The sequence below is a fragment of the Elgaria multicarinata genome, chromosome 8, assembly GCF_023053635.1.
Source record: "Elgaria multicarinata webbii isolate HBS135686 ecotype San Diego chromosome 8, rElgMul1.1.pri, whole genome shotgun sequence".
Classification (NCBI taxonomy): Eukaryota; Metazoa; Chordata; class Lepidosauria; order Squamata; family Anguidae; genus Elgaria; species Elgaria multicarinata.
In genome coordinates, this window is record NC_086178.1 from 58,936,643 (window position 1) to 58,962,400 (window position 25,758).

At 39.8% G+C, this 25,758-nt stretch overlaps 1 protein-coding gene across 4 annotated transcripts in view; it reads right to left on the reverse strand.

Moving 5' to 3' along the window:
* Window positions 1-25,758, reverse strand: part of NT5C2 (5'-nucleotidase, cytosolic II) — a 67,567-nt gene that overhangs the window by 39,894 nt on the left and 1,915 nt on the right. For 3 of the 4 annotated variants that reach the window (XM_063132587.1, XM_063132585.1, XM_063132588.1), the window contains 2 exons: window positions 17,079-17,198; window positions 8-81 (listed from right to left, as the gene is read on the reverse strand). In XM_063132587.1, coding sequence (XP_062988657.1) covers window positions 8-81; window positions 17,079-17,198 — 194 coding nt within the window. Of the gene's footprint in view, window positions 1-7; window positions 82-17,078; window positions 17,199-25,758 lie in introns of those variants that run through there. The other variant, XM_063132589.1, reaches the window with a different exon arrangement.

Sequence of the window (25,758 nt, forward strand, 5' to 3'; positions counted from 1 at the left end):
CACTCACCGGCTAATGTATAATCCATATCAAATCCAAAGCATTTTATTTTTTCCATGGCTAGACTTCTGTTCACAAAAACCCTGTAGAAAGAAAGAAAGAAAGAAAGAAACACAATGGTAAGCATTTTTGATATGAAATCTGAGCATATGTGTTCTTTAAAGCAGCGGTCCCCAACCTTTTTGGCACCAGGGACCGGTTTCGTGGAAGACAATTTTTCCACGGACCCCCGGGGGGGGGAGGTTGAGGGGATGGTTTTGAGAAGCCCCCACCCCACTCCAGCGTCCTGGCTTCGCTTCGGCTGGGTGGGCGCCCAGCTGAAGCGAAGCCAGGATGCTGGGGTGGGTGGGCAGCTTCAGAATGGCGCGCCCGGAAGTCGCTCTTCCAGAGCAGCTTCTGGCTGGGCGCGCCGTTCCAAAGCCACCCACCCCCACCCCAGTGTCCTGGCTTCACTCCGGCTGGGCAGGCAAGATGGCGCCCCGTGCCCAGGTACGCTGGAGTGGATGTGGGTGTGTGAAAGCAGCTCATCTGCGTGGCCCGGTTCCTAACAGGCCACCCGGGGGTTGGGGACCCCTGCTTTAAAGTGTCCAAGAATGGCTATGGTAGAGTGTCAAGAAACACTTGTTTTACAATGCTATGCACATTTACTTGGGAGCTAATGCCACTGGACTGAGTAGACTTAAGTCTAAGTAAAATTGTATAGAATTCAGCTGATGATCTACTAAGCACAATAATATCAAACACTACTGGATGCTATCCATAGTAATTTTACTTACTAGTTTCCAACAACAAAGCCAGGATTTTTCATTTACATTATATGTATGAGCATGATACCAAAACTCTAACCACAGTCTGCAAAGTCAACCATACTGAACTAGAGGTCAAATATAAAAAGGGAAAATGATGAATTACTAAGTAAGTCTCCCTAGTTGAAAGAAAGAAATGGAAGTAGGAAGTGGAGTTTTGAAGTAACTGAGACCTGAATAATTTGTCTACTAACCACAGTTGACTATGAAATGGTTTGGTATTAAAATGACCCACAAAAATCAGACCTGTGTTTTTAATACACCATTGAAAACCTAAAATACAAAATGCCTTGGCAACTTCATTCCAACTGAACTAATACACACACATGGAAATGTTGGGGTATGTTTTCAATTTTATCCTCAAAGTAATATCTCAAATGTAGCATTCCAAGTTTGTGTGACTAATATAGTCTCATGAAAAGAGAGAGAGAGAATTTGTCAGTTAATAATATGTCCAGCCTGCAATTGCTAGACTCAAACCCAAATTTTCCTGGATTTGTAGCCAGGGCTTTCCCTACTTGACCATGCAAATGCTGGGAAGTTCTCAGCTTGATGAGCTCTACTACACAGCATAATTTTTCCTGCTACAGCCTTATTGCCTATAATTATGGGTAAGCAGACCTTTAAGGATTGCAAAATCTACTTAGAACTGCAGAATAAAAATGCAGAAAACAATCTCTCTAAGCACATGCTTAGTTCAGGAATTTGTTTTCTGTACCAGAACTATAGCTTGCACACAAATCCTTTCACATGCAAATCTACTTCTGTTTTACCAAATGTTTGATTTCAGCCACCTAATTTATGAGGAAAATAAAGCTTTTTGTTGTCACTCCTGTTAAACCACTAGAGATGTAAAAATTTCTGGAAATTTTGAAGCCATGTGGGGGGGGGGGAGTGTGGTTTTTCTTTTCTCCCCCCCCCCCCACAGAAAGAAACCAGAAATTGGGGTGTTTAAAAAAAAAAACAACCAACGTAGATGTTTAGTACTCTTTACAGATCTAAAGTTACTTTGTTGCTTTAAGGCAGCCTTCCCCAAACTGGTGCCCTCCAGATATTTCAGATTTCAGCTCCCATCAGCCTCAGTTACTGTAGTCCAAATGGTGGTCTTCAACTGGTGGGTCGTGACCCAGAAGTGGCTCGCGAGATCAGTCCAGAAGGGTTGCAGGTAAGCAGTTGCTGCCATGTTGGGCAATTATGAAATTGTGAAAATGGGTCCCATGTTGCAGGCTGGGAGTCTGAGGTGGATCTTGGGTCTGGACTGGTTGAAGACCGCTGGTCCAAAACATCCAGATGGCACCAGGTTCAGGAGAGATGCTTTAGGAGCATATAGCAGCCTTTCTGTTGTTAAAGTTATTTTATGTATAACTTCGAATAACTTTGTTTCCTCATAAAATTATCATTATATTTTAAAATTCTTAAAAGTAAACACTAAATTTGTAATTATTGTCTGGGCTCTATAGACCAAAATTTAAACTGTCAAGAATGCACATTTAGTGTCAGGAATGCACAATGTTGGGGAACTGAGCATACATGTCTATCAGTAAAATATACTTTAATCAATAATTTTAATAAGGAATGAAAGAAATGACTATGCTGGGAATCTTACAGAGAGGATTAAAAAACATTTCCTCCATGGCTTCATAATTTTCAGATATTTTACATTTCTAGTCTTTCTATAAAAGTGTTATTACACAGTTTTTAGAAATCATTTTGGGGAGAGTAAGAGCTGTGTAACAATATTTAATATTTATCTTAAATTCTAAAAGAACATATTTCATAATCCAAAGCTGTTCAATTTTTTGGGGAAAAAACAAAAAGTCCTCGGGGCATATGCGCACACACACACACACACACACACACACACACCATTTCCCCCCTAATTTTTCTAGTTTTTTACGGGCCTTCAGATCTCTAGAAGAAACCCTTGGTGATCTACTGCAAATCATATGGAGATCCTTATCTACCTTCTTCCCACTCTCCACTAGTGTGTTGTTCTTTATATCACAATCCTGTCTTGTTTACATCTGGCCATCTTGCACTGCCTGTCTGCCTCCCTCAGCCCGACTCCATGTCTGACGAACTGTCCTTGGATTTGATTGAGTCTAAGGACTGCCCAGCTCTTTGGCAACTAACTCATCACTATCTATTTTTTCTGGCTTTGATCCATAGCTTGCTCCAACTCCGCTCTTGGCTTCACTTTCTAATGATAGATAGATTCAGAGTGAGCCAAGATTTACAGCATGGCTGGGGGTGAGGGGGAAGATATTTGAGCCTACAACCAACTACTATCCCTCAGAGCTTGTTAGAGAAACCCAAATGCATTAACTCCTGAATAGAGTTATAGCAAGTAGTTGCGTATGCAATTTAACAGTAGACAACGAACAAACCATGGGCTAAATCCAGCCCACAGACTCACCAGTCGGCCTACCATTCGCCCCTGTACGACATTGCAGCACACATTTCCTGCAGTCTCCATTCCAGGACAAACAGTGCATTGTCTGGGATTTTCAGCTATGAATTTCCTGACAACAGTAAGGAGATAGCAGGTAGAAGGAGATTGGACCCTGTCCCCACTGTGCTCTGCTCTATTTTAGGCAAGCAGATAATCTAGTTGCTGACTCAGTGCAGTAGTTCTGTTATTTCTGGTCTCCCAAAAATCTGGAACCAAAATTACAAGCAGCAAAATCCTTTAATTTTGAAGAAGAATTTGCCCGATACTTGGAAATCATGAGAAATAGTCTACAATACTGGATGAAAATCAGGCTATACATAAACATTACCATCAGCATTTAACATCCTTTCATGATGCAAAGTTGATATCCAAAATTAAAATAATCTTTTAATATATGATATCTCAAATATTCCACTTCTGGATTAATACCTTCAGCAGTAATGAGAAACTGTACATAATTAGACAAGCATCTTAAGGTTTTGTTTAGATGCTCCATTCTAACTGCTAGAGGCATACAGAGGTTTAATCTAATATTTCATTCACACAGGACTGTGCGAAGAGATGTAGAATACCAAAACAAGCAGACAAATACATGCAAAAAGGAAAAGCTTCTAACTGCTCCTATTCTCAGAGTTTTCTCTCCAAAAACAAGCACTGAATAGGCAGAAAATGTCAATACAAGGCAATTTATAAATATGAGTATTTGAATAGCAAACAACATCCAAGGTCAAACTATCATATTCCTGCACTAGCAAACTTACCTCATCTCACTCGGATGCTCCTCTTGTGAAATTTGCAGCCGTCCAATTCAGCAACTTGCCTGATCACATTACCTAATTTCTTGAAGGCTGTCTACCCCTGTATATATGCAATTTTTGCTTCAGTCTGATTTGTCTTTAACAGAACACTATGCTTGAAAAAGATTGAAGATGCCGCATATCTCCTTAGACAGTGCTACACAACATATATCTGTATCCAATTTAACAAGTCACTGGATATCACTGTTCTACACAAGTCCATTTGGAATAGAGTTTCTCTGGCTATTGCATGTTTTACCCTTAACTTTCCAATGCTGCTCTAGGAGTCACAGTTTCCTGGCAAGCTGCCTACTTTGGCAGTGGAGCATGTAGAGTACAACGGGAGGAGGGGAGGAACAGAAGGAAATTAAAGATGACAAACTTACGTTACGTAATAGCAAGGATCATAATATATTAGAGGAAGACCAAACAGAAGAAACATTTCAGCAGATATTTCATGATTCATTGAAGATACACTGTAGAAATAATGGGAAAGGCAGCATTGCTAATCATCATGCTCGTTTAAAGTAAACAAGTGATGATTAAACCTCCTCTTCACACAGAACTTGAGTGGTCTTGTACCTATCAGTGTGGCAGCAAAACTAGGTCACAAAAAATAAGGTACTGGCTTCTGCATACTCTCAGGGTTCCCCATATAAGCACAAGTATATTGCTGCGTAAGTTAAAAGTAAATACCCCCCCCCAAATTGCCCAAGGTCCAATGCTCAATGCAGGAGCTATGGCATGTTATGGGGGGTTGCTCAAAAGGAGAAGGAAGGGGGAGGAATTGGCCTGTTCAAGCCCTAGGTCTGGAGTAGGCAACCTGGTGCTCTCCATTTTACTGCAATTTCCATAAGCCGCTGCTAGTGTGCCCAACGGTCAGAGATAATGCAAGTTATAGCCTAAAAAATCTGAACAGCACCAGGTTGCCTACCCCTCAGGAAGGGAAGAGAATCAAAAGAGTGCATACCAGAAAGTTTTAAAACAAACAAACAAACAAAACCCTTCCCCTTCCATTTTCTAGAACGTTCTCCTCTCTGCAGACAGTCCCAAAGCTGATTTCCTTAGCATTACATAGCATAATAGCAAGGGAAGAAGGAAAGAATTTTAAAAATTGCTTCTCTTTTCTTCCTTTCTGAATCTCCCCATACCATAGATCCTGTTCCCAGCTGGCTGGAGCTATACCATAACATTTTGTTTTGGGCTCCACTGTAATACCAAACAAGTTCCTTCTAATACCAAATGTGGTGGTCCCATGCCTTATCAGCTGAGCAGCAAAATGGGGCCACCCACATACAAGGTAGTTGTTTCTGTATATCTCAAGGACTGCTTGAGAATGCAGAGAAATAATATGCATTTTTTTAAAAAGAAAACAACAACCAAACACTGCTTGTTGAAGGCTGGATATGCTCTATGTTATCCAAGAGGCACAGAACATTATGGGTGGTAGTTGGAGAGGGGGAGTGAGGAAAACAGGGGGTGATTGGCCTGACTGATCCCCTAACAGCTTAAGGCATAGTAAAGGGGAATTAGGGTCAGATACCATCCCACTCTAATCCACCCCAGCCTGAGTCTAGTATACTATATAAATCTTTACGTGTGGAGTGATTATAGTTGGAGGGAAAACATTTCCAGCATAAAATATCTTGGAAGGATTGGAACTAAGGCTTGAGGTTGCATGCTGTGAGGTGCACATGCCCTTACCTCAATTTCCTGTCCAATGTCTCCCATAAATCAAGGGAGAGAAAGGCAGACTGGGAGTTGGGGTGTATGCAGAGCCCTGCAGGTTTGCTGATTCCCTGCCTACCCTGCTGCCTCATGGCAGACATTTCTCTCCACTTTGGACCTCCACTTCCTACTCTGGCTCCAAGTCTGGACTGCAAGTCATACATGCTTAATCCTTTCTCCTCCAGAAGGCAGACACCCAGAATAGAGGACAAGTCATCTAGGAGACTCTGCCTGTATGCCATATATGGTGCTATTGATCCCTCGAAGCCAATCAGAAAGGACCCAGCCTTTAATGTTGAATAGGGGCATCCTTTGTCAACCAGTACAACCAAACCTACTTAGAGGTTTTGGCACACCTGTGCAAAGGTTGATGGGGAAGGAAACAATTGATGTCTACCTTGTTCTCCTCTGTCAATATAGGAGGGAGGGAGTGACTGAGTTGAAACCAATTTCTCCCTCAGTTTGCCTCTTCTGTAAAACAGGGGGTGCTGGTGGAGCAGAAAATGTGAATTAATGGAGAGATGTTTTTGTTGCTCTATGGTCTTGGGTGGAGCTCCTATGGACTTATGATCTTCATGTTCCTGACCTGTTTCATCTTTCTGTTTAATAGCTTGCTGATGGCAGGTGGAGCAGAGATATGTGTGCACAAATCAGCTGTTTGGTGTACTTCTAAGGCTCAGAGATGCACACACTCTCCACCTCTCTCCTTTGAAGGCTCTACCTACTAGGAGCCCTTCACTCTGCCTACCATTAGCATCTCTGCACACGAGTTCCAGTGGGCACCAATTGCCACCAGGGAGAGGGAAATATACTCCCTTACCCTGCAGTGTACCCTCTCAGCTTAAAACTAGATAAACATCTTCCTACTCATCTGACCCCAAACTTCAGTAGTCAGCACTACAGGCAATTGCGTTATAGCACTAGAATGCTGAAGTACAGAACTAGGTGAGCAGGAAGCTACTCATGTAGCTCCAGAGATCAACTGCATGATGTTTCTGTGTTATGTGAGAAGAATTTCTAAATCATTCATCCTCCACCACGCAATTTCTCACGGAGCCCCCATTTGTTGGATTTGATACTAAAAGCAATGCCTGATTCTGGTGTAACCAGTAAGGAAGAGACACAAGATCTATTTTTCTACACTATTTCCATTAACTCTTCAATGACAAAGAACATTACAGAGCATCTCCAATAAAGCGCAACAAATATTTATGTGTGTTTATCAGCTGACTCTCATGTCTATTTCCAACAATATCACTTTTTATTTATTTTATTTTATTTATTTATTGCATTTCTATACTGTCCAATAGCCAAAGCTCTCTGGGCGGTTAATTTGACTTTATTTGTACCCTGGGTTTTCACAGAAAACACACACACTAAAGGTGGCTTACAGAAACAATTAAAATTGATTAAAACAACAAAATACATTAAAATACAATAAAAATATAACAATTACAGGAAAAAATATTATTAAAAACAGCACCCAACCCAACAGACCCACTTACAGGCTAAAAGTCTTCTTAAATAGAGCAATCTTTGCCTGCCAGTGGAAGGACAGCAGAGAGGGAGTATCCCTTGGGAGAGTGTTCCACAGCCTGGGAGCAGTGATTGAAAAGGCCTTCTCTCACATCACCACCAAATGCATCTCTGAAGGCAGCAGTCTTAAAAGAAGGGCCTCTCCAGTAGATCTTAAGAACCAGGCAGACTCATGTGGGAGAAGGCAGTCTTTCAGGTAGCCTGATCCCACGCCATATAGGGCATTATATAGTTCATAACAAGCACTTTGAATTCTGCCTGGAATCAGACCAGCAGCCAGAGGAGCCATCGTAACAAGGAAGTTGCATTCTCCCTGTAACCAGCCCCAGTCAACAGTCTAGCCTTTTAAAGGTAGCCCCACATAGTGTTACAGTAATTCAAACGGGATGTAATTAAGACATGTGTGACCATGGCCAGATCAGACATCTCCAGTAATGGGCACAATTGGAGCACTACTCTCAGCTGTGCAAACACACTCCTAGCCACTTCTGAGATTTGGGCACCCAGGTTCAGGGTTGAATCCAAGAGTTCACTCAAACTGCAAGCTTGATTCTTTTGGTGGGGGGACATCTTTCTCCACAGTGTCCCAATATGGAAAGCGGGAACCAGTGCTTCCATTTGGGGGTGAGTGTGTGAGAGAGCAACAATCAACTCTGTGTTTATAGTCTACTCCATGAATGACTATTATTATTGATTATTGTGTCATCCGAATGCAGCCAGTAGGTATTCTAAAGATGCTTTGATGGAAGGAACTTTCAAATCAATGCTAAACATGCAAGACACAATTTATACTTCATTTTAAAAATTATTTAAAAAATTCTTACCAAAACTAAAAAATGAACTAGGTTAAAATTCTCACAGTTTTAAAGGTCTGTAGAATCCTTAGAAAAAAAATGACTTTCATCACCAAAAATATTAAAATATTTTATCAGAATTTCCTTTCTCATCCAGTTTTTAAGAACCAGCATCAAATCTTTAGACAGATCAAAGACTAAGTATTTAGAGATTTTTCAAGCTTGGGAATTTCAATTAACAGTTCCAACTAAACTAAAAATAAACATGCATGAAACAAATTAAAGCTTAGCTAAATGAACTAAGATAAGAACAAACCTCCTGCACCTTAATGCAACTGCTTCCGTCCTCCCTTCACAGAAAAGGCAAAGCAATCCAGGAAGACACAATTAACCATCACTTCTTGTTACGTCTGAACTAGGAAACTATGGTTAACAACTCCCAAACAAGCCAGAATATGAAGCCATAGTTTCCAGTTGGCTTCCATATCCTGGTCTGTTTGAAAGAATAATTTCTTGGTTTGGCTGTAATGGGAAGCTATGTTCGCTCACACAAAGAGAGGAGAAAAGCAGCTGTGCATGTGTGCCTGAAACTGCGTTTATTTTGGTTCATTAAGCTGAGTTTTGATCACCTCACGAAAAACAACATTTAGTTCTTTTACAATTTAATCCTATGAATATCTACTCAAGACTCCTTAAATTCAATGTGACATATTCTCAGCTGCGTATGTATAGAACGACAACTGTAATTCACCAATTTAGTGTTTTCTTCAGCAAATATGAAAATAAAAATGAGAATCTCTTTTTTTGATAGCAGTTCAATGCAGACTGTTATAGCAAAAAGAGCAGATAAGCTGCTATCTTACCTTTTTGTCAAAGTACCACTGGCAAGAGTGGAAACAACAGAATTATTTATTTATTTATTTATTACCCACCACTCCCTTTGGATCGAGGCAGGGAACAACATTAGTACAACAATACAATATAAATCAAATACATAAAATTAATTAAAAGGACATATAAAACCAATACAATATCAAAATAACAATCAAGACATCTTAAAATTCTTGGTTTAAAATCCATCTGGGTAGGCCTGCCGGAAGAGGCTAGTCTTCATAGCTGTTTTAAACTCAGAGAGAGAGAGAGAGAGAGGCAGAGAGAGAAATTGACAAATCTCCTCCGGCAGGCCATTCCACAGTCTGGGGGCAACAGAAGAAAAGGTCCTCTGGGTAACAGTGAGGCTCGCCTGGCACCAACACTGTTATCTTTTAGGCGCCAGGTCAAGACTTTCCTCTTCTCCCAGGCATTTAACACCATTTAACAACGCTAAGTTTGTTTTTTAACAGACCCCCAGAACTGTTGTTTTTAAATGGATACTGTTGCTTTTATACTGTTGTTCTTATGTTTTAAATTTTGTATACTTTTAATGTTTACTGTTTTTAACTTTTGTAAACCACCCAGAGAGCTTCGGCTATGGGGCGGTATATAACTGTAACAAATAAATAAATAAATAAATAAATAACAGTTGTCAGCCTAGTTTTGGCTGACTGAAGTAAGTGGAAAACCAGGTTCATTTGGCATTATATATAAATGCTCACTTCCATCAGATGAGAATGCACATGAGGCAATGGTGCTGAAACTCTTTAATAGCTTTTAAAGAATAGTGCCTGCAAAACTCAGTGAACCTTGGTACAGCCAGTACACTGGCAACTAACCTTGCAGCAACTTGGATTGAAATTATTCGTAGCCTCTGAAAAAATGAGACAGAGCAGAAGAGAGAGACCAAACATTAGGAAGTGTCAGGAAACATTCTGCCTGCTTCAAGTCACACAAAAGGGAAAGATCCCTGCTTAATCTGTTTTCCATCAAGTGATTAAACTGTAATATTCTGCAAAATAATCTTAATCCAGTGTTTGTAATTTCCCATTTAATCTCCAAGAATAAAACTGTGCAAAATGCTACCAAATAAGGACAAGAGCCCTGTGTGTGCAGATGGTGTTGCAGCGACCTAGTTTTCCAGTTCACTGGCTTTCCTAAATTTACATAGGGAATGCTTTTACTTTTGCAACAAATATATCCAATCATTCTGAAAGGATGTGTACAATCTTGTACAGTATAATGAGAATAAATTCAGAGCCCCCTTAATTTGGCTAACCAAATCTTAGCCGTTTTTGGACCATGAAATATTTGAGGATCATACAATTAAAGAGCCTGACAGCATTAGAGAGCAAGCAGTAACAGAATTAATCCATCAGTAGGGTGACCCCTCAATTTATGCAGATGTATTTCCAATGTGTAAGTATATGGTTGTTACTCACATATGGATAATTGCTTAATTATGAACTGAAAAATAATAAGATTATGTAAGGTAACTAATTATTTACTACTATGACTGCACATGTGCGGAAACTAGTGTTTTCTATTCAGCCCAATAATCTAAATAACTCAGTGGCAACTGCTCCCAAGCTCACTTGTGTACAGTTCTGAAGTTAAATTGTTTGATTTCTATGTTTTAATTTCATTAATTAAGAAAAATGCCAATTGATAAATAAGCCACAGCTAAGAAGGATTTCTCTTTTACTTTGGCAAACACCATAAGGGCTAATTACCACCCCAACTGAAATCAACCAAAATCAGAGGAGGCATCTTGTCTGATGATAATCTTGAATATGCAATATATAATTGTGGTATCCTAGTTTTAATTGTAAATACTACCAAATTCCTTGTATTAAAAATTATTTTGTTTTTGCTCAATTCATACTTGCAATGACTTTTTACAGAGGTGGGCTGAAGAGACTGCACTCTGATCTGTTTTGAGTTTTCCCACTTTTTTCAAATATAAATTTACCATTACTTTTTATCCATTCAAATAAATAAATATATCAAACAGATGCAATCTACCCTGGAAATACACTTGTTTGGTCCATCTCTGTTTCCACATTGTGGATTCTCTTCCCAGGCAAAGTAAAAGATTGGTCAATTCATAGTGTTCATTTTGTGTCTACTTTTTGACCCCCTCCAGACAGAGCACTTTACAACCTCACACTGGTTCACTGAAGCCTGTGATACAAATATAGAAAGATGTCTAAAGTGAAGCTGAAATAGGTTCAGAGCAGATTAGAATCCAGAAATAGAGGCCTAGCTACCAGAGTTTTACCCCAACCCTACAGTAAAGCTGCCTTTGAAAGTGGAGAAGGTGAAGCACTGCATCATGGCTCACATCAGCTTATCTAAATAGATACCCATCAAAGACTCATATTTGTAAGGGAAGAATCAGTTTTGTCCTACTACCCTGAAACTTGACAACTCATGAATTATAAATATATGAAATAAAATAAATGTAAATACCTGAGTTCTGTTTCTTGGCGGTTGCCAGTAACAAGACAGAATGGAAACCCAACTTTTTCCATTGTTTAATCTTTACTAGTAACAGCTGTTAGACACCAAAGAACTGCCTGCAATAATCCAAAGGGTGACTAGAAGTATTCCCTCAGAGTTAAAAAATAGACATCACAACAATTTGGTGTCTCATACTCAACCTCCTTCCTGTCTAACTACAATCACAGTACATGACTGTACTCCTACAGAAGGACCAACCCAGATAAATCAACAAGGAATAAGAGAGGTAACATTCTGCTTTAAAACAATGAAGAACTTCCTACTAATGATATACCAATTTTATTTCCACTTTGAAATGTATGGTATCAATAACTGTTAATAGAAAGGCAGCATCTTATTACCAAATGTTTCAGTAAGAAGGTAACTGCAATTCAGTTCCTATTTTTGTTTATACCATAGGCATTTCCCACAAATAGGCTGCAAGAAGATATAATAAGACGTGCAGTTGACATCATCTATTAGTCTAAAGCCTGCTAACACATTCTACTTAGGATGACATATAGAGGGAGAGGGGAGCGAGGGGAAAGACAGCAATCCTTATACATACTACAAATAAAGCTGACATGTCTCATTGCTTTATGTTTCTAGAAATTACCGTAAGTGTTTGATGTCCTAATTAGCTAATAATTTACAAAATAGATATCAAAGGTTATTTTTCTTTAAGTATGATTCTGTAAGCACTATGCATCACACATTACAGCAATACAATAATTTTAAAAGCTTGAACTGTCAATTGAACACTTTTGAAAACACATGGAAATGTATAAGCATTCTTGTTTATACAATTTAGGCCTATCAGGCAGTGAGTCATTATTCATCATACAGGTTAAACAGGTCTCAGAGGGTGACTGCTGTTAAAATGGTACACACAACATCCACCCAGTATGATACTAAAGATTTGTCAACAGAATTATTCAATTTCAAGTTTTAGCTATCATGGTGATATAACCAAATTCTTTTTGAATGCTATGAAAATTAGGTATCTCCAGAATTGATTCTGCTGCATACTTCTCAAATTTGCATGTAACTTCGCCCTACCCTTTTGTATGTGTAAAGTCTGGTCAGTGGTCGTAATAAAGTTGATGATGATGATATAACTAGAGGCATGCAAACTGAAGTGTCTAAATCTTGAAATTTTTTCGCACACAAACATTTATGATTTAATAAAGCAAACTATTTTTTCTTGGCAAACAGTTTCATTTCAGATGCAGTAGTAATATTGCAGCGCTGAACAAACATATAAGAATTAGAAAGTGAATGCTTCTGCAGGCCAAACTGAACGAGTGTAATGGATATACAGGTCACCTTTCAAATTACCACCAAAGCCTAGATAACATCACAACACTGTCCCTTATTACTACTTTCCATGTTCTAGAGTTGAGCCATGAAACAGGTTCCAGAGCTCAGACACTGCTAAAGGAAGACCTAATAGAAGGCTATAAAGTAGAAATGGGCTGGTTTCCACAATTGCCAGTATGCACCCTGGCTTAAATAAAGCTCTGTGGTGTCCCAACTAATGGCTGGGAAAAATGGGTTTTCTCAAGCAGCTGGAGGTTTGAAATGCATGGCAAAGTTGTTTGGGGGGGTGCGTGGCGTTGTAGCTTATCGTGACATGTGAAACCAGGCAGGGTGCCTTGTTATCATGGGTAACCTAGTACCCATGAGCTGTAGCAAGTTAAGTAAGGATTGTTAACCACACCAACAGGTTTTATTTAAGCCATGGTGGGCGCTGTCTATCAATGGCTACCAGCTCATTGACTCAGTTTGGACATGTTAGTCAACAGTGGACTATTTACAACCATTGCTTAAATAGTCCCTCATTGACTAATGTGTTGTCTGTCAGGCAAAAACCACACCACGGTTATCTCCCAGAAATAACCAACGGAGATAACCAACAGTTTGCAGAGTTCTTTCTCTGCACAACCATTGATTATTATGTTGTGTGGTGAGCTCTGTGAATTATTTCCCATGTTTACAGAGTCGTAAGGCAAGACCAGCTGAAACCCTTGCTGCTGTTGCCCAGTGTGCCTCTATCGACATGGGAAATAATTTTGTTTCCAGAAACACTTGGGGAGCCACCGATCATACCGTCCCTTGGTGGGGTGGAGCAATCGAGGACTTTCCACATGCTTCCCGGGTTGGACACATCCCATCCCTTCGAGACGATCGACAAATGGTTTGCAGGGTGGGGTGGGTGGGTGAAGGATGGCTCCCATGGCTGGTCATGTTACATCAAACCGTGGGAGAAATCCATCCGCTGATATTGGGGCAGGGGGCGTAAGGATCTGTCCTGCAGCTGTCATGAGCAGGACAGATTCTTGTGCGTCCCCTCCCCATTTGCCAGAACAGAAAGGGAATCCTTTGCTGCAGCAGGAGGGATACTTGTGCATCCGATTCCCCTGTATCCCTCCTGCCACAGCAAAGGATTCCCCTTGGGAAGGGGACAGCATTGCTATAGTCACTCACTTCTCCATTGCTATGGCCCTCACGGGGAAGGCTGCCATCAGAGCCAAGCGAAGTCATTCATGCCAGGGGATCAGATAGCTCAGCACCGACGTGTCCTTCACCGGTAGATGAATCTGGTGCCCTGACATGGGAGGAGACTATTCCAAAGCCTCTTCCTTCTGCAGCAGGGGTGGCACCAGATCCATCCACTGGCAAAGGACACGTCAGCACTGAGCGACATCCCCAATGCCACAGTGAGAACCAACAGCTGCCTCACCTCCAAAGACAGGGGAAGTGATGCACCCCACCCTTGCTCTAGCAACGGCTGCAATGCATCTCCGCACGATGTGTTTCTCCTCCCCCCTCCGCCCCTCCCAACGGAATGGTGGTGCCCCAATAAGGTAAGCAGGAACCAGCACCGCCATTCGGTGGGGAGGACAGAGAGGTGGGTGGGGGGGAGACGACTACTCCACGGAGTGTGCATAGTCTACTCCATGGAGCACTACTTCTGTGTCGCCCAAGTGTGGCATGCAAATAGTCATCTGTGGAGTGGACTAGTCACACTCTGTGGACTAACGTGTTGTCTGAATGCACCCATTGTCTACTCACAAATGGAAAAAAGTCTCACACAACCAGCAATGTAAGAATTGGATAAAACTGGGACATGGGGAAAGTGTAGATGACATTTCTTCCTTGTAACAAGCACAATGAATTCAATATTATGAATCCACGAAGCTTGTTGCAAGAAAGACATTTCATATATGCTTTTTCCATGTTCCCCAGTTTCTTTAGCTTATTGAATTTTATTCTCTAGTTTCTTTGGCTTGCTGAACTAAATGGACTGAATTTGCAACATTCAAATAGTTCTGGGCACTAAATCTGTAGAACAGAGAACCACCTCTATTGAAACAGAAACATATAGTTTAAACATAGCACAGCCTCCATCAACCACACCACCCCAATTTTCCACATTATCCTTTACATACTTACCTGGAAGTACTCAGTGGGGCTTACTTATGAGTAACCACATATAAGTTTCCAGTAATAGAGAGGTCACACTGAGATCTCAGGAATTCAGTGTTCATTTTTAAAGAAGATTCAAAATGCAACATTTGCCAATGTCAAACTATAATACTGATCATTACTTGATATAAAATTAATTTCTGCTTTTATAAACTACATGCCCTCAATATTTATATGTATAAAACATCTATGGAATGTTTGGCAATGCAGTACAGCTATGATGGTTATCTTGACAGTATTGGCATTGACTATGCAACAGCTTGAAAAAAAATATTTTCCATTACTTAATCTTTCCTCTGCACAAGTAGGAACAGACTATTTTTGATACTCAGATGAGGCAAAAATAAAATAGGGATGACAACCAAGCTTAACTATTTCCTCTTTATCACCTGTTGATACAGTTTTAGGCTTTGTCCAACACTATCGTTCCCATCTTAATAAGGCACTATACTTAGATTCCTTTAACTCCTTTATTATGTTCCCCCAGTTTATTAATAATATTTCCACACTCCATATTACAAGATCAACCAACCTGTGTGGCATGGCTCACATTATCTTTTTGTCATTTGTGGAAGTAAAATAATGGGGAACCCTAATTCTCCTTACTAATTTTAAATAGCTATGGACAAAGGCTGAGTCAAACCCTTGGTCCTTCTAGCCCAGTATTGTCAACATTGGCTGATAGTGGCTCTCCAGGGTTTCAGTCAAGATTCTTTCAAAGCCCACCATTTTTGTCAAACAACCTGGGTAAGAAAAACAAATCCTCTTGTTTGTTTGTATAAAATGAAATACAGTTCAGAATTTGTCCTACCCACCACCCTCTATTCTTGAAAATTCCCCAAGGCATGCTCTTGATGGAATAAAGAAGGGAAATAAAGACTAAAAGGGAAGAAGAGGAAAGGAAAAATGGTGGTTGGAAATGTAGTACCTACTTTCAGAGGGGTAGTACTTCAGAGGAATTTAGGAGTGTATGGAGTATGTGTGAAGTGAGGCACTCTGGGGTTTTTCTTCTTTTTGAAGTATGGTATGGTGGTATATATTACCATGTGGTTTAAAATCAGATATAGGGGCATCTAGGGAAATCATCGTAGTGGCCACCATCTTGGAAAATGGTGCCCAAAATTCCATTTCTCACAATAACTCCATTATTTTTAATCTCACAGAAAAGATGCCTCAGTACGAAATTAAAGAGCATACAATTTGCTGCAAAAAACTCCTTATCAATCTTTTCTAGGAGCAAACTTGTCGAGATATTAAGGTTTTATCCATTCATTTGAGATGTTAACAAGATGCACTATCTCACTCTCATTTCAATCTTGCACTTTGTGTTGCAAGCCTGGAACTTTCAGAAGTCATATTTTACACCTTTTTGAACAAGAATATTGATTGAGGCATCAATTTGCAGGGGACTTCGGCCTTAGCTAGACCTAAGGTTTATCCCGGGATTGTCCTGGGGTCATCCCTGTTCATGTAAATGACACACAGGGCATCCTGGTAGCAGGCAGGGACGACCCCGGGATGATCCCGAGATAAACCTTAGGTCTAGCTAAGGCCTTAGTGAAAATAATGTGAAATTTTTATAAGAGGTTGCTTTTTATTTGAGATTGATCTCAAGTATGATTTATTCTTATTTTTAACTTTTATTTCTTTTTTTTGTTTCAGATTAGATCACAATGAAGTTGACAATGGAAAAAAGTGCCAACAGGTTACTTTTACAAGGTATATCCACATCAGGCCTGCAACCTGACAGAAGTGAAATGGATAGCCATTTTGTGTGAGCACCCATGACACTCAGCCAAATGTGCCCACTATTGCTGATCTATGCAATACACCAGATGTATCAAAAAATGACTTGCAATCCTGATAAAACAGAGACATCACTCTTACCTCCTCCCAGCCCAACACTGAAACTCCAAAAATGATGGCAGCAATTGACCAGAGATGTGCAAAAGCAAAGTCTGGGGTGGGAAGCAGGGAGTTGTACAAGGAACAACAATGACAGCAGGCTCTCCACCATTTGAATATATCATTATGTGGCCCTTAGAACTTTGGCTTTCCCTGAAATTCATCACTGGAATGCTTTTAACTACATAAAAAGCTTACCGGTGATATGCTTCTCGACGATACTTCTTCATAGCATGCCCGTCCATATTTGCAGGAAGATCGGCTGCATTTTGTAATCGGTCACTCCATGAGGTTGTCATTTTTATTTTGCAATGGCCACTGGAAGAACAAGTGGAGACCTATTTAGTTGGCAATGCATGTTTCACAAGTGTTGTATAACTACTTCCTGTTTCAAAAATAAAAAACAAAACAAGCAGTACTTGAAGAAACACTACAAACACCTGATGAAAGCAATTTGTATTTTTTAGTCAAGGAAAATACAAATATAAGAGGTTCCTGCAAAGCTTTGGAATATATATTTCAAAAAGTAGGCTTCATGATTTTAAACTGATAATTTTAGTTTAGAACTATGCAAATATGAAAACTTCTTCCCATTCACTTCTTGATTTCCTTGCTCCAACATGGACTCTACGCAGTCTGATTGGGTATCAGAGCAAGATAAAAATTTAACCTACCTCAAATTTACCCAATAGCAAAAAAAAGAAGAAATATCTTAGTTAAGAATATTTAAAGGCTCAAAGGTAAGATAATGTAAAATTTATTTATTTCTTTATTATTTCTTTATTACATTTATATACTGCCCCACAGCCGAAGCTCTCTGGGTGGTTTACAACAGTTAAAAATGGTAAACATTAAAAAGTATACAAAATTTAAAAAACCATCAGAAACATAAAAACAACAACAAACAAACAGGACTGTACTACAACTTGAAGTAGGACTGTACTACAACTTGAAGGACTGTGCTACAACTTGAAGTATCATTTCCTTGGGGCTTTATTTTTTTTCTTTAGGTTATGCCGCAAACTACCACACACTTATAGCATTATATAGGATTAATAAAAACAGCTAGTATGGTAGCCTTAACTCAATGCTAAAACATAAAATTATTAAAGGAATAGACATTTCTACATTCAGTCACATACCATTTGCTAATGGGATATTACAATTAAGGTTCTGTTCTGTTCAGTGGGGTGCTATTTTATTTGTAAATTTTGTGAGTGTTTATTTGTGGTTTTAATGTATTTGTTTTATCATTGTTTTTAACTAAGTTTTATCTTTGTAAAAATATTTTTATGTTTGTTAGCTGCCTTGAGTGTCATTTTCTTGCTGGAAAGGTGGGGTATAAAACAAACAAATAAATAAATATTCTCAAGTGATTAAATAAACTGCTTTAGTTAAAAGTATAGAGTTTCTTTTTACCTCCTTCAAAAGTATTAACCGGCATACATTCAGCTGAATTAAACCTTAAAGTGTAAATTAAATATGTAAAGCTTTTGAATGTCTGTGTTTTTCAGTTATTTGGTAGATGATCTAAATTCTGGAATGGAATCTATTGTTTTTACATCACATCACCACAACTATAAGTCAGCCATGCTGGCAATTGTGGTCAGAATTGCTCAATTTTGAATCTCTACATTCTGTTGATTAAAGCTTTCCTAATCTTATACATTAAATCCATATATAGCCCCAGTCAAAAGAGAATCTGAGCACATTGGTGGACTGGAAACAGCTTCCCTTCCATTCAATGTTCAGTAAAATAAATTGTAAGCAATATACATAGTGAGTTGGCTGGGGAGACCAGTAGCAGTTAGAAGTCATATATCAATTCCATATATGCCTCAAGAAGTTCCACCTCCCCAGAAGTGCAGTTTTCCAAGGCAAGCATTGCTTGCTTGGGCCGAAGATCCTGTTTCCCTCAGTGCAGCAGCAGGCGGGTGAGCATCCCCACACACATATAACTTAAAGCATGACATTAGAACGCCACATGAAGAACACACATACATATAGAGGGCTGAATTACTTTTTTTTTTTAGTTGAAAAAGTCTCATGATATGGATGTTTGTGTGGCATATGTACACACATATTTTTCCTTCACCATAACAAGAGGATCTGCAGCCCAGACAAGTATCTAAATTGGGCCCTCCTTCATCATACAATAGCCTACACAATAGAAATAGAAGAGTGCAATAAAGTTTAATAATTAGGGAAATCAAAATAGTGTCTGTTAAGTAGTTATATTGCTATCTCAAATATGGCAACACCCCTTCAAAGTCATACTGCCAAAGATGACCAACAAGAACAGAGGTTTCACTCCAATAATAAAAATATGTCTTTTTCCAGAAATTTCCATAGCCTCTTTGTTTGTAAATAAAGTGGATCTAACCCTTTATTGCAACTCCATTCCAATCTATTTTGCAACTTTCACCTCTGTCTATGCTGAATACCATGATTCAATGCACTGACTTCAACCTGCTATGCAGAATCAGAGAGAAGGATCTAGGATTCTTGTAACGATGAAGGCTGGATCACCTATTTTTTTTTCATGATGTTCATTGCCTTAAATACAAATGCTTCTTTTCAAATGACGCCAAGGATACAAGCTAAAAATAAGGTGGGCTGAACCCTGGCATACTTTCATAAGTCAGTAGGATAAGTATATAGCAGTACAGGCACTTGGCCAGATAAAATCTGAACGTTGAGCAACTAAAGTTGATGGGCGGCTTTGCACATCACCTTAAACCACGGTGGTTTTTAAGATACTCACAGTAGCTTATTTTGAAAATGAGCTAGTGTGATCCCTCACACAAATGGGACAATTAAGCTACAAAGCGTGGTTTATTTCCTCCCCTCTTCCTTATATAGTCCTCCTGCTCAATTTCCTTTGCGTGGATGTCATATCCCTCTGACCCTCACACTGAAGCTATTATCATGTTCCTCTCTCTGATTGGTCGGCTGCATGCTAGCTAGGGGGCATCTTTTTGTGTCCTATGTCTTTGCCTTATCATCGTCCATCTCACCCCGACTTTGCTTTTTCATGGAAAAGTGAACTGAAACAAACTGTTTACTCCCCTTCCCCCTTCTCCAATTCTTATTCCTATCCTGCAGCCCCAATGCCCAAGCCTTTTCTCCCTTGCCAGCAGCAAACACCACAGAAATAAAAGTAAACTGTTTATTGGCATATAAAGAAGCTTATTTGTCTTGCTTAAAACTGGAGTTCTTTAATACTGCTTTGAAGCTAAGACATTTTGCAACCAAAAGTGGGCGGCAGCTCTCAACCCTTGAAAATTTGCAGGACTGGAGCTAAATTTCATATACACGTGCCCCTCGTGGGGATGCACCCAAAGCACAATGAAAACCCTGAGCTGCTATGCCTCTGCACCAAAAAGGGGGGTGGCAGTTAATAGAATCATAAAATAGTAGAGTTGGAAGGGGCCTATAAGGGAGCTTCGGCTGTTGGGCGGTATAAAAATGCAATAAATAATAACAACCCCCTGCTCAATGCAGGAATCCACCTTAAAGCATCCCTGACAAATGGCTGTCCAGCTGCCTCTTTAATGCCTCTATTGTGGGAGAGCCCACGACCTCCCTAGGTAACTAGTTCCATTGTTGTACTGCTCTAACAGTCAGAAAGTTTTTCCTCATGTTCAGTCGGAATTAGGCTTCCTGTAACTTGAGCCCATTATTCCATGTCCTGCACTCTGGGAGGATCGAGAAGAGATCCTGGCCCTCCTCTGTGTGACAACCTTTCAAGTATTTGAAGAATGCTATCATGTCTCCCCTCAATCTTCTCTTTTCCAGGACATGCCTAGAGACTGAAAGAACATGCCCAGTTCTTTCAGTCTCTTATCATACAGCCTTGTTTCCAGACCTTGAAGGTTTGTAGGACTGGGACAAAAATTCACAAACAGGTTTCCTTCATGGGAAGGCACCTGAAACAGAACTAAAACCCATTCCATGGGAAACATGGGAATTTGAGACTTTGGGAGATTGTAGAGTGTGCTGCTGAGGGAGAGGTGAGAGCGGAGACAGAGAATGCAATCTGTTACTAGGCAGAACTTGGAAACAGAGGTTGCCTGAAAAGAGCAGAGTGGCGGAAGCAGTTCTGACAGCTCTTGCAGGTAACTCTGTAGGTGATGTGTATAAAATCACTCTGAAGTGTCAGACAACACAATAAACCATGTTGGCTTAAATAAACCTCACTGCAGACCATGGCTTACCAGGGTAAGTTATTTTGGATAAATAAACATAATAAGCCATTGTAGTTAATTCAGAAAAAAGCACAATGACCTAATGTGTCATCAGAACCAGGAATTGACACCTTTCTTAAATTACAAAAACCTAAAGACCACACATCTGTAAATATCTTCAATAAATATAGAGACTTGTAAACATGCTAGACATTTTAGATTCAACTTTCTGTGATTTATTTTCATTACAGTTCTCCTCATATTGTCATAACTGACTTTCTATTGTAAAGATAACTTTAAAGAATTTCTATCATACTGTATATGCTCAGGTATAAAGTTTTTCTCTAGGTGATTTTTTAAATCATTTTTTAAAATTTTACTTCAACCAAAAAAGTGCAAATATAACTACATAGTTTAAAGGTCTCAGTTTCAAATATTACAACATTCCAAGAAAAACAAAAGAGTAAATTGCACATTTCAGTAAAATAGACCAAATATCCAAGGTTAACATGACAAATTTGATTATCACTTTGTACATAAAAAGAGCCATACTGGATCAGACCAAGGGTCCATCTAGTTCAGCACTCTGTTCACCCAGTGGCAAACCTGCTGTCAACCAGGGAATCACAGGCAGGACATGGTGTAACAGCACTCTCCCACCCATGTTCCCCAACAACTGGTGTATACAGGCTTACTGTCTTTGATACTGCAAGTTGCACTTAGCCATCAGGACTAGTAGCCATTGATAGCCTTCTCCTTGAGGAATTTATCCAACCCCCTTGGTGGCCATCATCACATCTTGTGGTAGTGAATTCCAGAGTTTAACTATAAGCTGGGTAAAAAAGTACTTCCTTTTATTTGTGCTGAATCTCCCACCAATCAGTTTCATGGGATGACCTGGGTTCTAGTATTTTGAGAGGGAGAAAAATGTCCCCCTGTCCACATTCTCTACACTATGCATAATTTTGTACACCTCTATCAAGTCTCCCTTTAGCCTCCTTTTTTCCAAGATAAACAATTCCAGCTGTTGTAACCTTCCCTCATAGTGGAGATCCTCCAGCCACTTAATCATTTTAGTTGTCCATTTCTGCAATTTTTCCAGCTCTATGGTACCCTATTTCTTCGATTCTAAGACGAACTTTTTTCCCCATATAAACATCTCTAAAAATGGGGTGTGTCTTAGAATCGCGGGTGAGTCTTAGGTTTTTTTTTCTGTTGGTGGTACTGAAATTAGTGTGCGTCTTACAATCAATGGCGTCTTACAATCGAAGAAATACGGTATCTTTTTTTTTTTAGGTGTGGCGACCAGAAAATGCCATGGACTGATGCTGGGACCTTCTGCATGCAAAGCAGGTGCTCTTCCACTGAGCCAAGGCCATTCTCTGAGTTTTGTAACTGGGGCTCATTTGAGTTGGGGTTCCCTCATCCAAACCTATGAACCAATTGTATGGCTTTGACCATTTAGTGTCTCATATTTCAATTTGAAAGCAGGGCTAGCCCAGACATTAGGCAGACTGAGGCAGCTGCTTCTGGTGATGGATGCTGGAGGTGGGCAGTGGGTGGGCCCCCACAGCCATTCCTCCAGAGGCTCCAGGTCGTTCCTGTCCTTTTCTGCATGTATAGATTTTAAAAATGGGACACAGCACACAGATTTTGTCCCTTATTTTGTTTGAAATAAATATTTCTCATGTCAATACGCTGCTTTCCACAGATACCTAACAGTCAAAAAGTTGCTGGGGGGGGGGGGGTTACCAGGCAATTCTCTCTTTTCTTTTTTAACACTGAGCTGGGATATTTTTGTAGCTCATTATAAATGGCTGCTGTTGCTTTTTTACATATCCTCCTTTCAGTTGGCATGGTTTCAATACTTTGGCCTGACCAGCTCACAGAATTAGCTGGCAGAAACAAAAGATTAGTGATGAGCCCTGATTTTTCTAGTTTCTTCGCAGTGAGCTTACAGAACAAACAAACAAAAAGAACAAGGTTTTAATACACACAGAAACATTATACACATCATGAGAACTACCACATCCAGAGCTGCAAAGCCATAACATTCTAGTAAACACTATATGTCTGACTCCCAGCATTAATTTAATCACTAAAACATGCATTCTCCACAATTATTTAACTTCTTGAAATCAATTAAGCCTCATCATACCTGGGTGGGGGGGCGGATTAAATGTTCTCTTACTTAGTTCTCATATAATCTCATACAGAGAGAATTTATTTACCATCTCTGTAGAAAAAGTGGAAAGAGAACTGATTCCAGTATATTTTTTCGATGTTTAGAGGATACAACCTCAAGGTGTATTATTATTTCTATAATGCACTGCTAACTAAGTCAACAGTCTCCCACTGTAGCTTACAACAGAAAACATAAATGCAAAACTCAATAAAATCAATAGTTATAAGCACCTCTAAGTTTAGAGATGATGCTTCACTAAAATCTTAGCATTATCTTTTAATATTTGTTTATTACCAAGTGTGTGTTTTTCAGGCACAACAGTAACTGTAGAAATACAGCTGAACATAAATGTATACTGTTATATCTAAGGAAGGGGAAAATAGATAGGGATTCAATTACTGTTTAGAAAAAATAGTCTCAAAGCAATGTAAGTGGTCACATCATATCCTAAGGGTTTATTCAGGTGATTAGTGAAAGCATGCCCTGACTGCATCTTAGACTCTGTGGGATGCTCACAAGAAGTAACTGGACTATAATTAGCTATACATAGCCTTGCTGCAGGGGCGAGAGCTTTATATTCACAACTGTTTTCGTTGTAGTCTTCATTTCAACATTGGAAAAGGGGAGTATATGATGTGCTAAGAAAAAAAAAGGTAAGACTAGGATCCAGGTAAAGGCATTGTTGTATAGGGAATATAAACAGTCTAGGTTTTGCTGCCTAAAAAAATAGCTACATGAGCCCTCCTGCACTGTGTGTTACACAGAGCAATTCACATTCATTTAGTTCAGCAATTATTTCAAATTACAAATACTGAGTAACCAGGGCTAGAGGAATATTCCAAACTTATAAATTCTAATTAAAAACTGTATGCAGTTCTGGAAGATGCTAGGCACTAGGGATTGTTCCAACCATGGATCAAATTGTCCATTTGCTTGAAAACTTTCTTGGCAAATTTTCCCTAGCAAAAGAGTTCCATGAAGCAGTTCCATGAATCTTACTATTCCTGCTCTTTGGTAACCAAAATACTGTGTTAAAGTATATGCCAATATAAACAGTGTAAGAACTTATTTAGTTTTCCTGCACATTAATGTTTCTAAAACCTAAAATTCATAATTGAGAGAGTAATAGGAATGGATACTCATTCAGCTCTATAAAAGTTAGTCCATAAATATTCTCTTTCCGAATCACCATATTAAAGAGACAGAATACAGGGAATCAACTGAGGAGAAGAGACACATGGGGCCGGTACCCTTGTAACGCTAAGCCATCCTGGAGGACAAGCCATCGTTGGTTGGTTGTTTCCTTGGCCACCCATGTTACTTCCGACGGACACCCCACACAAGCAGCACTTACACTCAACTCATGGGGCTCTAGTCACTTTGTCCCATGCAGCCACATTCTAAATGTAACTACTCTGAAAATGAGCCACGTAAAGGCAGGGAGCCGTAACTCCCATTTCTGGATTAGCTAGAAACTCGGGAAGTACAGAAAGAGTGGAGGACACAGAGAAGTGTCAGTTCAAGACTTAAAGCGTGAGGATTACATTGCCAGGTAGGAGATATTGTTCACCGTCCTTTGGTGCACTCTGCATTTCTTCCTTTTTTCAGAGCTTTTGAACTGAGCAAATTAGTTCCTCCTTTCTCTTACTATTATTTCTCTTCCAGGCCTTTACAACTCTGCACAAATAACCCTTTATATGGGCTTGCATTGTCTGTTTACCTACTCCACTTCAGAGCTTCCTTTGACAGCTGAAACATACAAGGAAATTGATCAAACAAGACAACCTATAACAGTATGGCTGTGCAAGCCTCGGGCCTCAGATTCAGAAATCTGAATCATGGAGGCCATTTCATGATGGATCTGCCAGTTTATTGCACAGCCCTAGGCCTCCGTAAGGAAGTAACAGCCCACAACTCCCAGCATGCAGTGCCTGGGAAGGGTGCACTTACCAAGGCCGAGGAATGATGGGCACATATGGCCTCACCACTGCCATAATCGGCCTCTCCCCGGCATGATTCAGGATACTCCAGTGACCCTAGAGGGATTGCTGCGCATTCTGCAAGCACCCCACAGCTGCCTGTTTCCCTTGCTGGCTTCCTAACCCAGGCTGTTGTTAGAGCTGTGGAGAATCTTATCCTGGGCTTGGAGAGGTAGAGGCTTCTTTTCCTTGCTGATCGTCCACTGTCAACTGGTCAAACACTTTTCAAAATGTTCTCACTGCAGATTTTAGTGTTACATAGTGCGAACAGTTACAGATCATTGCGTTTGGGTGAATATAAAATGAAGAATGAGCAGGCCAAATGTCATCCTTGGAGTGCACAAAGTTCAAACGTTGAAACATCAGGGAGTTTAATTATTTGCAATTCTAAGAACTGATGTTAATACCATGAAAATTCAGATGAGACACATTAAGTAATTTAGCCAATGCATGTTTACTACAGAACTGGTACATGTTGCAATGGAACACTAAAACAGATGTTCTTAAAAGCCTGAATGGCTAGAAAA